Source organism: Podarcis tiliguerta (assembly GCF_965153285.1).
Source record: "Podarcis tiliguerta genome assembly, chromosome: 7".
In the NCBI taxonomy this organism is placed as follows: Eukaryota; Metazoa; Chordata; class Lepidosauria; order Squamata; family Lacertidae; genus Podarcis; species Podarcis tiliguerta.
This window is the reverse complement of record NC_139540.1, coordinates 23,133,067-23,146,458: the sequence shown is the minus strand read 5'-3', so window position 1 is coordinate 23,146,458 and position 13,392 is coordinate 23,133,067. Positions and strand designations below refer to the sequence as shown.

The window sequence follows — 13,392 nt, the reverse complement described above, 5'->3', positions numbered from 1 at the left end:
CCTAAGGCGCTGTGGTCTAAAACACCGAGCCTCTTGGGCTTGCCGATCGGAAGGTCAGCGGTTCGAATCCGTATGACGGGGTGAGCTTCTGTTGCTCTGTCCCAGCTTCTGCCAACCTAGCAGTTTGAAAGGACACCAGTGCAAGTAGATAAATAGGTATCGCTGTGGCGAGAAGGTAAACAGCATTTTCATGCACTCTAGCACACGTCACAGTGTCCCATTGTGCCAGAACCGCACATACTGGCCACATGACCTGGAAAGCTGCCTGTGGACAAATGTTGGCTCTCTTGGCCTGAAGCGAGATGAGCGCCTTTGACTGGACTTAACTGTCCAGGAGTCATTTACCTTTACCTTATCCTTGCTTTTATTAAGTCACAAATTTAAATCTCCAAACAAAAAGAACAGGGATGATTGCTACCAATTAGAATGAATTAATATGTGTGTGTGTGTCACACCATGATGTCAACCTATATAACAGATGATGGTGTTGAACTCCAACTCCCATCAGCCTCAGCCAGCATTGCTAATCATGAGCATTGATAGGATTTGTAGTCCAAAAACATCTGGAGAGCCACAGGTTAGCTACCCTGCTATATAACATTTACAGTGGAATCCTATACCTGACTACTTAGAAATAAGCCCCATTGAGGGGATTTGTGGATGTTTGAAAATGATTGCTGAATAATTTTTGGAAGCATTTCATGGCACTGCAAATAGTTACTGAGAGGCAATGTAATGGGATAGTATGTTAATGGTAAAATTACAGCTTTAGATTTCTATCTTAAAATCTAGGTCTTTCCACATTTGGGAAGTCATTTTTAGAGGACAATTTAAGTGCAAATAGGAAGGAGAGCAGTATTGCTTGAGAAGTGTTCAGTGCGTTTGTACTTAAGTGATAGGCTCTGGTTACATTTTTAAAACTCCTGTATTGTGGTGTTGAAATAAATGTTCAGACATTTATGAAAAAGTGTTTAATAATTGCTGAAAGGTTGTTCCCCTCACCCTTTTCTCCTCAAGAGTACTTTCCTTGTTCAGATACGCTAGCATTTTAGAAAACTTTGCAAACTGTTCCCTAGAAATGATGCGTGCCCCAGTTGTGTTGCTGTGGTTGTCCAAAATAATCACGGTCTGCTCAGTGTTTGTGCTCCAAACACAGCATTGCAAATGGTCAGTCCCATGATAAGCACCAGGATATATTGAAATAATACTCTTGCATGTTTTGTTTTGCTTTTGCCACAGCTCCGAAAGCGAATCGGGCTCTCAAAGTGCTTGTGATCAGCTTGTAACTCCTACTGCACTAGCAGCCTGTACCAGGGTGGACTCCTGTTTCACCCCTTGGTTTGTTCCTGCCCTTGGCGTTTCAATTCAGTTTGCTCATTTGGAACTTCACCTTTGCCACCATCTGGATCAGTTGGGCACAGGTACGTATAGTACACTCACAAGAAGAAAACTGTAACTGTTGTTTTTACATTTCCTCATCATCACCCCACCTGCTTTATATTTGCAGTTTCTTAGTTCCTGGAACCATATGCTCAGATAACTTGCAACCATTTATTGGAAGCAAGAATGCGTAGGAAAGAGTGTTTTGGGATCCAGTATCTGCAGAAGGCACTGCTGCCTTTTCGAAGTCCTGGCTAATGGTCACAAGTGCCCCCTTCACTTTATTTTGGGCCATCTGATAGAACAAATTCAGCCGCTTGCCAGCATACTTGCACTGATGCTGGAAGTTTTTACATCCACCTTTATCAAAGAAATTATGAAGCAAACGCCAAGCAATGGAAGCTCATTTGTTACTCTAAAAAGAAGGGGAAGGGGAGTCCCATCTGTTTTTGTTCAGTAACTATGTGCTGCTGTGTTAATGTCAAATTTATTCCAAGAAATTTGGTTAGATTGTCTGATATCAAATAATGCTTTCCAGGAAAGATGAGCAAATAACTAAGCACACTTCAAAAATAGACTTTCTTACTGAAGTTGTTGAGCCTTTTAAAAAGAAAAACACAACCTAACAACTCAATATTGGAAAAACAAGTTTTGCTAATGTTAATATGTACAGTCTTGAAGATAGTAATGTATGCCTTCTTCCCCTTATCAGCTGGGCACGCACTTCCATATTTTTGACTTTTCAAATGGTAAATAATAAAAAGGCAGAAGCTGCTTGAACCAAATACAGTTCCTGTCAGTATATAAATTTTCCTTTTTCAGAAAGAACTTTCCTTAGGCTTAGCTATTATCATTGTATTCTCTGCTTGTTTATTCATAGTGGGACAATTAAATATACAAAGCTGTGGTTATTTCAGACTTGCTATAGGACACATAATTTCTAGGATGTTGGCTTTGTGCAAGTTAAAATCCCATTGTTCTGGATTGGTGACATCCATTTACTTAAAATAGCATCTACATTTTTAAAATACTGTATGATTTCATTTACCTAGGATAGTTCTGTTTCCTTTCTACTTTGCTAATTGTAGATATTTTAACCAGTTTTACTTTTCTGTGTCCCTTATGTGTTCACCAGATGTTGAGGCCATTACTGTTAATAGTTGCATTTTTTCTCCAAAGTGCACATCAGCGCTGTATCAAAACAGATAATCATATGAGTTTATCTGCATTAATCTCTCAATCCTAATTTGGTCTCCAGTTTTTACTTTCCAACATCTTTTGTTGGCTCTGATCTGTAGTACATATTTCTATTACTATTGGGCTAATTCTTGATTAGCTCAATTTGTTGTGTAGGGGAATTACCGTATTTTTCGTCCCATAGGACGCTCCGTCCCATAGGACGCACCTACTTTTTGGGGGGGGAAATAAAGGAAAAAAATTTTTCCCTTTATTTCCCCCCCAAAACCAGGTCGGGGAACAGTGGGATGGCGGCGCTGCGCCTCCCCGCTGTCCCCCGACCTTGTGGGGCTGGCCGATGTCTGCCTGGCGCCAGGGCGCTCTGCTGCAGGGCGCCCCATGCGCCGGGCGGCAGGCTGCCGCCCGCAAGCCTTGCGCGCCGGGGGGAGTTCTCCCCCGGTGCGCAAGGCTTGCTGACACTTACGCGAAGCATGGGGCGTCCTCCGAAGGGCGCCCCGTGTTCCGCGCTGCAGGCTGCCGTCCGCAAGCCTTGCGCGCCGGGGGGGGAGTTCTCCCCCGGTGCGGAAGGCTTGCGGACACTTGCGCGAAGCACGGGGCGTCCTCCGAAGGGCGCCCCGTGTTCCGCGCTGCAGGCTGCCGCCCGCAAGCCTTGCGCGCCGGGGGGGGAGTTCTCCCCCGGTGCGCGAGGCTTGCCGACACTTGCGCGAAGCACGGGGCGTCCTCCGAAGGGCGCCCCGTGTTCCGCGCTGCAGGCTGCCGCCCGCAAGCCTTGCGCGCCGGGGGGGAGTTCTCCCCCGGTGCGCGAGGCTTGCCGACACTTGCGCGAAGCACGGGGAGTCCTCCGAAGGGCGCCCCGTGTTCCGCGCTGCAGGCTGCCGCCCGCAAGCCTTGCGCGCCGGGGGGGGAGTTCTCCCCCGGTGCGCGAGGCTTGCCGACACTTGCGCGAAGCACGGGGCGTCCTCCGAAGCGCGCCCCGTGTTCCGCGCTGCAGGCTGCCGCCCGCAAGCCTTGCGCGCCCAGGGGAACTCCCCCCAGGTGCGCAAGGCTTGCGGATAGCTTCCTGGAGCCTGGAGAGCAAGAGGTGTCGGTGCGCACCGACGCCTCTCACTCTCCAGGCTTCCGCGAAAGCCTGCATTCGCCCCATAGGACGCACACACATTTCCCCTTCATTTTTGGAGGGGAAAAAGTGCGTCCTATAGGGCGAAAAATACGGTATTTCTGCTGATTCTGTTATTGTTGTCATCGTAATTGCAATGGTAGTTAGGGATAACTAGTGTTTCTACTTAGTGTGGGGCCTTAGTGTACTAAATTTTGCCCAACACAAAAAAGACTTCATTGTATTACATTTATATCCCACCTTTTTCCATTGTGGAACTCAAAGGAGTTGTATGTGGGATTCCCAGGCTGTTTCCCATTCAAGCAGTGGCCCAACTCAGATTTGGTTAGCTCCCGCAAGAATTCTATAATGTGCCTTTAGACCATGTTTCAAGCCTATGCTTAAATATGCACATACAGAGCAGAAACCACAAGCTTTTGAAAAAATAAATATGGCTCAGCTCAGATCCAATCCAGTCAGATAGGTAAATGTACATGTACATACTTAACTGTTTTGATTTAGAAGAAAGTAAATAATATAAAGTTCCTGACAGCACTGAGTCTTTGAATAACAAATTTTTTATTCTTTATTATTTGTCAGTATTTAAATTTAAGGTTTCATTTTCATCCCCTGTGTGCTTATTCTGGTTTCAAATAAGATGGGATTTCTATATAATAGTGGCTACTTAACTGAGCTGAACAAATACATAGATTTTTTCCCTTGTAAAGTGTTCTGCATATATTGATCTACTGAACACACTCATTCCCAGTCTGCATTTGCAACATTGTACTATTGATTTCCCCCCTTTATTTCACAGTGCCACCAAAGTTCCTTCATCCATTTATCTCTGATAAAAATGTGCCATCCGAACTAGAATATTTGATCATTTCTTTCAAAGAACCACACATCTATCTAAGGCAATGGAGTGATGGGGCCATCTTCAAGGAGATCCAGTTTTCTACTAGGATTGACTGCAAACTGTTGGAATACCGAAATGTAACAATGCAGGCTGTTGTGAAGCCCTTTGGTGTCCTTGGACAGATTGCTATTTCTGGCAATTTAGCGGAAAAGATACTGGATGGAAATGTGATGGTGGATCCCATATTTATAAGCTTCGGGCAACATGCTATTCACTCCCTGCATAAAACCATCCAAGCTTGGCAACAGGTAAGGCCAACAGCTAAACGTTAAATGAAAATGTTAATCTGGATACCCTTATTCAGGATTTCTGAAAATGGGGGTTACCAATAGGCTAGTAGGGTGAAGGGAGACGGAAGATAGGGCACACTGTTACCTGCCCTTTTTGCAGAACCAGAAACTTGATTGAAAGTAAATGAAATTAATAGGCAAAGTGATAGCATACAACATCATAAACACATAGAACCAGTTCACATATAATGCCAAACCAAGTTTCAGTATATTTTACATGAGTTGGCAGAACATAAACACTTCTAGAAATGAATAAAATACATTTGCAAGCATCAGACTCATTTGCACCTTCCTCCTTCGCACAGTCAGATTCAGTTGTTACTTCCTTTTTAGCAGAAACCATACTTTGCCATTATAACCAAATTGGCAAGTAATGGTTCGCACCTGCTGTTTGCATCAGCAGTGCAAGCTATTCTTTAATGGTGGTTTGCATTCTGACAAGCCATAATTTGCTGGTTTGGTGTAACGTCCATGTATGGTTTACTGCAAACAGGAAGCAACTAACTGATCCTCAGCATATGGGAAGAAAAGCAAAGGGACCTTGTGGGCCCACAGCTAGTTCCTGATTTTCCAAACCATTGGGATAATTCAAAGCTGCCATGCATGACTAAATGGCACTTCCACTCTCACAGAGTGGTGTCCCCTAAATTCTGCCAACTCTCTGCTTCCACTACAGCCCCTCATGCCCATCTTATGCCATTTCAGAGGGCGCACTGACCCTCCAAAATATCATTTTCTGTGGTGGAGAAGGTTTCATTGGTTTGGGGCAGAAGCCCCATTGCATTAGCAGAAATCCACTCGCAACTCCCTGGATGCAATTCAGTGGAGTGGAGCAGTACCATTACTCACCATGGTTGTTACAGCAAGTGCCATACTTTTAACCAGTGCTTTTCTTCTAGGAAAAAAAGGTGCCGGTACTTCGGGGTGGGGGAGCACGGGTTTGGAGGATCAAAATCTTACATCTGAGTTGAGCCATGTCATAATGGGCAGGGGCTGTGATACTGAGTTTCTGTCTCTTCAGTTAGCAGAGAGCTAACTGTGCAGGGCATGTGTGAACTTCTGAAGGTTTGGCAAAAGCTTTGGGAAATCTAGCCTGTCGCTTTATTGTCAGATTTCCCCACACTTTAAAGTAAAAGTCTTTTTATTATCACATAAAACATGTTTTCAAAGGAAATTAAAGCTCCTTGGGCCATTTTGGGTGGGTTTAAGTCTATGCCAGTGAGATCAGGATCTGACCTGGTGAATTGTAATATGTAGTATTTCATAGTACAGTGGTACCTCAGGTTACATACGCTTCAGGTTACGTACACTTCAGGTTACAGACTCCGCTAACCCAGAAATAGTACCTCAGGTTAAGAACTTTGCTTCAGGATGAGAACAGAAATCACACAGTGGCAGCGCAGCGGCAGCAGGAGGCCCCATTAGCTAAAGTGGTGCTTCAGGTTAAGAACAGTTTCAGGTTAAGAATGGGCCTCCTGAACAAATTAAGTACTTAATCTGAGGTACCACTGTTTGTGTTTTAGAAAGTCAGTGATGTTGGGATAAGCAACTATGAGGACCAAAAGCCATGTGAGATGGAGATGTGGTCACAGATCTTCTGGGTTGTTTTCAGTATTAAGCCTACAAAGAGTAAATTTATTGAAATTATTTTACATGACTTATTTAGATTCATTAATTTCAGTAGGGCAACTTGGAGTAAAACTTAGTCGAATAAAGCCCTCTGTCAGGTATCACTAGCTATTTCCCCCTCGTTATATCATTGAAAGCATTTGCTACATCTTGCATCCTATTCTGTTCATACAAAAATAATGGTACAAGGCAATCCAAATATATATGTAGATTATTTTCCCCTGCAATTGTTCAAAATGCCTTGAGTTGTCCTAAGTTATCCGGGCCTGCAAGAAAATAATTTTCTTTACCAATCTAAATACCAAAACAAAGTACTGTGCATTAATTACCCATCGCAGAACTACAATAGCAAAGCTAGAAAAGATAAAAACATCTGTTTCGTATCAAGAGTTTCTTTTTTTCAAGCCATTCCATGGTTTTCTTATTGTAAAAGGACGTTCATAAAACAAGAGCTAGTGTGATTTAAATCTTTACAGCTGGTTCAAATATCACTGTGAAAAAAGAGTCTTTGTAGCTCCAATTTCTGCTTTTTGTCATATTTTGAGCAATGTGCTTAACAGAAAACAAGCAAACAGAGTTTTGGATGAGGCCCGTTACGCATGGGCTGGCAGGGCAGCAACTACTGCAAAATGGCCTTCAGAAAGGTCAGTTGCTTTGTGCTGTTAAGGAGTATCAGACATCGTATACACATAAATAAAATGTAGTGTATAAATATTTAAATGTCTGAGACCACATCAGAGTGCGAATGACTGACTTGGACTACAGGGTGCCTTACAGGAATACTCTTGAGTTGAAAATAACAGAATTGTATATTTGATTAAGTAGAGCCATATGTTGCAGAGCAGCATACTCCTGACAGGTACATTCTAGGAATAGTTGGGTCTGATTTATACACGGGGGTGGCAATGTTCAAATGACCCACAGGAGGATATGCTTCTGTAATTGTTGTTGTAATTTTCTCGTTTCCTCTCATGTCAAGGGTTCTTGCCACCATCTTCTGATGTGGTGGGTGGGTCTCCAACCCAGGGTGCACTTGATTAAAAACCCAGCCTGCTTTTAAATTAGGGGACATCAGACACAGAAGTGGACCCAGAGCTGCTTATTAACGTTAATTGTTAACAACATGTTCCTTATGTGGCTTCTCCTCTTCCACATACCGAAAATTAGCTTCCCACTAAGTGTTGTTTGGTGTGCAGCGCTCACAATCAACACATTATTCTGCTGGACAAAGTCAAGAGCACCACCGTTAGTTGAGTTTTTCACATTTTCTAGCTGAATTATTAGAGACAAGTAATTTTGTACACATTGTAGATGGGAGCTGACATATGAAGCATAAAGCAATTTGGCCTTGCACCTTTAGGTCAAGAGTTCAAGATTAACAGAAGCCTCTGTCAGTATTTGTTTCTGCCAATATGCAGACTAATTTCCCCCCCTAAATAATGATGGTAGTTTTAGAAGTAGAATTAGGCTTTAAAGACATCATCGGCCTCTTTGCTTGTAATTCTAGGTCACATGTTCAAATCCCAAGATGATGAATCTTTCCCTCCCCCCCCCCCCCAGCATTGTTTCTCTTTTGTAGGTAACAGTCTTAAGAGTCTAATATCTTGCAGTGGAAAATGCCTTCTAAAAGACCACGGGCACAATTTAGCCAAAACGATTTAGCTTAATTTTAAGCACCTGCATAACTCTCCCATTGAAATTAAGGGAACAGAAACGTTTTTAACTTCACTCAGCTGATTGATCAACTGATTGTTAATAAGGTACATTTAAATGCCAGACTTGAATCGTTTATTGTTGAAAGCAGTTCTAGAAGTCTTGAAAATGTGCACTTTCTTGGCAACAGAAGATTGGCCCAATAAAATCTATCCCCTCATCAGATTTGTGTTTGAACTGTAGTAAGATTTCATTTAAAAATAACCAATTTATAGAGCATATAGGTGGTTTTTAATTCAGCAAGATTGTATAAGTAAAATGAAAATATGTGAAAATGTATTATTTGCTTCAATTGCATAATTCTTTATTGCTTTAAAAATAGTTCTTTGAAATGAAATATAGTGGAGAAGCTCCACATATTCCATAGTATTTCATTATTGCAAAGGGCTACATATATAGGGATAATGAATTCTGTGGTGAATGGGTCAGTTAAGTAAGAAAGCCCGGATATTTCATTAGGGAAATGTAAACCATCCCACCAGACACATTCTTGTTAAAATAATTTCTAAAGTGACACAGAATTTATTACAGGCTACTTTTTAAATATGAGAAATCCGTGTGTTTAAATCCGACAAGTTTCATTTGATGGTTTACCCTGGAAGACAGTGATTGGGAAGGCTCACCCAATGAGCTTATTGCATGTGCAATATAAGACACAGATGGGATTGTGGTGAGTGGTATATTTTACCATGCTCTGCAACCTCTTGAACCAGCAGACAAATCCTACAATGATATACAGTGGTACCTCGGTTTAAGAACAGCCCTGTTTATGAAAGATTCGGTTTACGAACTCCGCAAAACCGGAAGTAGTGTCCCAGTTTGCGAACTTTACCTCAGTCTAAGAACAGAATCCAAACCGTGGAAGGGCACCGGCGGTGGGAGGCCTCATTAGGGAAAGCGTGCCTTGATTTAAGAACGGTTTCGGTTTAAGAACGAACTTCCGGAATGGATTAAGTTCGGAAACCGAGGTACCACTGTACATGTGGCCATCAGGACATTTCCTATCTTCTAGGAAGTTCCAAAATATAGCTGCTTAATCAGCCCTGCCTTAAAATTAGATCAGACAAAAGTGCAGCCTCAACTACACATACATAGTTTTTACAGAGTTTTTACACAATGGGTGAGTGGGCGTTCATAAGCAAGAAAGAAAGCAGGTAGTATGAAGAGATATGCTGTTTTCTCTCTGGGCTCAGAGAAAGGAGGAAGCAGGAAGAGAAAGTTAACACAATGGATATACTGCAGAGGAACAAACCATGTATCTGTCCTTCTAATTGGGTAAAAGCCTATATTGTGGCACTTCCCCATTTGAAAGGAAATATATTTATTCCTATTCTTCTTGTCTGATATAGTAATTGACAAGTACAAATAAAAGGGTTATAGATTGAAGGAGGCTGTGATAGGTCTAAGTCCTCCAAAACTACATACATGGATAGCTCTAATACTCATTCCAAGAAACTGACGGGTGGTATACATAGAATTATTTATTTACAGTAGCCCTGTAAGATAGATAGACTGGAAGACAGTGGACTCACCCAATGAGCTTTGTGACAGAAGGTGGCCTTGAATATGGGTTTCTCATTGCATTGCACTGCACCACATTACCAGGAAAATTTCTTTAACTGGAAACAGATAAATGAGCAGAGAGCTATATGTTGGTGAAAGTCTGTAGTTCAGGAGTATATTAGGCTTGTTTTTCTCCTTTTTTTTTTTTCATGATACTCCCCAGATCTCCCAAAGGGAAAATAGAGGTCTAGGAATCTAGTCTAGATGACATTGGTGCCTTTTCTCTTTAAAGTGATCTGCCCATAGACAGCTTGGGGTGTTGAATTGCTGTTGAATATTTTGCTTTTTAAAGCCCCCCCCCCCATGTCTTATTCTATAAATGTTATGTTTTGTTCTTGTGCATCTAATCACTTGGCCCAGTTTGGTTAAGTTTAGCCTCTTTGCACTCCTGACTGAGAGTCAGTGTACACATGCAACTACCTTACTGTGGCCATACTAAACATGTTCCCATACCTATCTTTTTCCTTCTGTTTTTTAAAATTGCAATCCAGTTATGCCTAATTAAACACATCAGACTCAATCAGCCTAAGCTGATGTGTTAAAATCATGGAATGCTGGGATTTCTAGTGACCATCACCATGCCTAAAAATTTCAGTGAATGTCTCATGGGCTGTGAACACCAAAATTCTTCTGAGACTTTTCATACTTCTCTTTTCCAAGAGCTCAGAAATACATGCTGAGAATATATCAGGCTTAGCCTGCCCCACTTCCTTCAATGTCAGACGTCTCATTCTCATTGCTAAAGGGATACACCTTGGTCACAATTTCTCTTGAACTGGATGTAGATGGAACAAAGTGGTGAAATCCTTGTGTTCCATTGATCGCTTTCATTCTTTCAAAGTGTCATTTTAGGAACATTTCTTCTTTTCTATACTCCTCATTTGTTGAAAATAATAACTAGATAGAAAGGATGTTATCGTGGCACCAGTTAAAGAGTTCCAGCAGTGTCATAATTTTGTTTGATATGTATTTTGTTATAATGTTCATGAAATGAAGTACTAACAACAATTATTTCAAAGCATTAATTCTATCATTCAACAGCAAGCTATCACTGTTTTGGAATACATTTTTAAAAGAAAAGCCTGACTAGCTTTTCAGATATCTTTTAATTGAATAACTTTCTAAAGAAATCCCTGAAATAGCTGATGTTATAGTTTGAAGTCTTGTTTATTCTATTATATTTTACTCCAAGAAAGCCCATTACTCCTAAATAGAACCCAATAAGGCAGACATGTATGTACAAAATATTTTTGTTTAATGTGATCCCATTGAGATCCCAAGATGAGATTTTGCAAGTAGCTCTTAGAAATATTACATAATCACTACAATTTTGGACATATCATTTGACATATCATATTAAGGCCCATGAAGATTGGTATTTTTAGTTTTGAAATATCTTAATTCTGGGCTGAGCTTTTATGGTTTTTGTGTAATCAGGCAAGGCCAAAAGTGTCAATTTTTTGAAATTTCAAACCCTCATAACTCTAAAACGGGATGAGATAAAAGAAATTAAAATTTAAAATTTAAACTTGATTCTGATCATTCCACAAGTGTACAAAATATTAAGAAAATTGGATGACATGAGGTAAAAAATGGATCACTAGATTTGGAATGACCCTTCAATCCTTCAGTTAAAATAACCAGTAAATACAAGAATTCTTGTATGGAAAAAGTAGCTCTATTTTAGCTGGTCCTATTTGAATATTACATTATATCTTAAGTCTCAACTGGACAAATATATATCTATAACTTTATAGTGCATAAAGTGATATTTAATCGCTTCAAATGCAGTTTCTAAATCTATGGAGCTTATTCTGGGCTGCTGTATCTATGCTAGTAACTAGAAGATAAATATACTGACATTACAGTGTAGACTAGAACTTTGATTTGCACAGTGATGATCCAGTCTGTTGCAGCCCCCTCCCAAACAGATGCTTAGCTTCTTGGAGACCATCCTGTTTCCATTCTTTTAGATTAGGGATGGCCAACTGCTGTATATCTGGAACCACTCTTTTCTCCAGGTGGTGGTCCTGGGCCAGAAGTGTATTATGCTTTATGTACTGACCCCCTCATAAGTGGGCGGGCTCCATATACCATTTGGCACCATCTAGCAGTAAGGGCTTTGCAGACATGCAACCAATGCACTGGGGCATAGTATTACATATAAATGTGTACATTTATGTATTACATACATATTAATACAAATAGAATGCACAAACATTTATATCAGCTACACAGGTTTTAAAAGTATGATTGTTTCTCTTGGACTCCACTGAAGGTAATAACTGAGTGCATAGATTTACAATAACAAGCAAATTCATTAACAAAAACTGCATATCTATTTGGGGGTAAATCCCATTCAATTCAGCGGAACTTAGTTTGAAGAATGCATGCATATGATTGTCCTGTAAATCTGGGCTGATTGTTAGAGTGGAAGCCAAACCTGTTACCTCTAACCCCATGAGGTTTTACATCCGAGTATGGTAAGATGTCACTGACAATTTCATGCATAAGGAAAAGAAAAACGCTTTCAAATAGTATAAGGAGTTTGATATTACTCATCTGTTCTCTACATGGGTTTTCTGCTCATAGGCTTAAGCTCATAACCATGCAAAAATATTCACTTCAGTAAACTGACAATAAAACTTCAAATTATCTTATTCCACTAAGATGAATTTTAAACATGTTGCAGTGCTAAGCTTTCAGTCTTTCTGGGTACAGATTTAACAAGAAAATCCAGTAGATACTTCCTTGAGGGGGAAATGCTTTATATATTCCTATCTGTACTTGATAGCAACATACTCAGTTCTTTAGATTTTAAATCCTTCCTTTAAAGAAGAACATTTTATAAATCTGTAACAAGGAAATCCATGTTTGTGGGTAGATTTCTGAGCATGTGGGTATGGCAGCTTGACAGTATAAAGTAATAGATCCACCATTGTAGAGTGCCAAAACAAACTGTGTGCTCTGAAGTGGCACCAGGAATGTCGGCCTTACTTTCCTCAGATACACTGTACATCCAGATGCTCTGTAGTAGTCTTCCCTGCTTACAAAATGCGAGTCTTTGGCTGTTCTGCTGACCTTTTCTGTATAGAATATGTTGGTGAGAACAGGGCCAAATTAAACACCGAGATTTATACTGTAGCATGGAGCCCATGGCTTTGGAACTCCCAAAGGAAAATCCCCTTAAATCTAGTTCTATCCCAGCTACCTCTGGTACCCTTCCCTGCATTCACCCATTTTTTGCCCTACTTAACTGGTTACACCTCTTTCACCTGCCACCTTGGGGGACAGCATTTAAACCAGCATCCCCATATTCTCTAGAATTGGATAGTATTTTTGTTATCTTTTGCTGGATGTCAGCATGTTTTAATCAATACGTGTGCGGATGGACGTACATCTACAGATAAATTTTGGAGAAAGTAAAAGGTGGGTATATAAGCAGCCTATATAGAGTGAGCACTTACACATGGCCAAAAAGAGGAAGTGTATCATCCAAAATGAGAATATGGATTTGAATAAAATTTGTATATGCATAGATGCGTATTTAGTAACATTATAATTTAAATAGATACACAATGCATCTCACTATAGCAGGAAAGACT

At 40.7% G+C, this 13,392-nt stretch overlaps 1 protein-coding gene across 7 annotated transcripts in view; it reads left to right on the top strand.

Moving 5' to 3' along the window:
• Positions 1-13,392, top strand: part of VPS13B (vacuolar protein sorting 13 homolog B) — a 382,518-nt gene that overhangs the window by 320,737 nt on the left and 48,389 nt on the right. For all 7 annotated transcript variants that reach the window (XM_083450859.1, XM_083450860.1, XM_083450858.1 and 4 more), the window contains exons 41-42: positions 1,240-1,421; positions 4,491-4,840. In XM_083450859.1, coding sequence (XP_083306985.1) covers positions 1,240-1,421; positions 4,491-4,840 — 532 coding nt within the window. The remainder of the gene's footprint in view (positions 1-1,239; positions 1,422-4,490; positions 4,841-13,392) is intronic.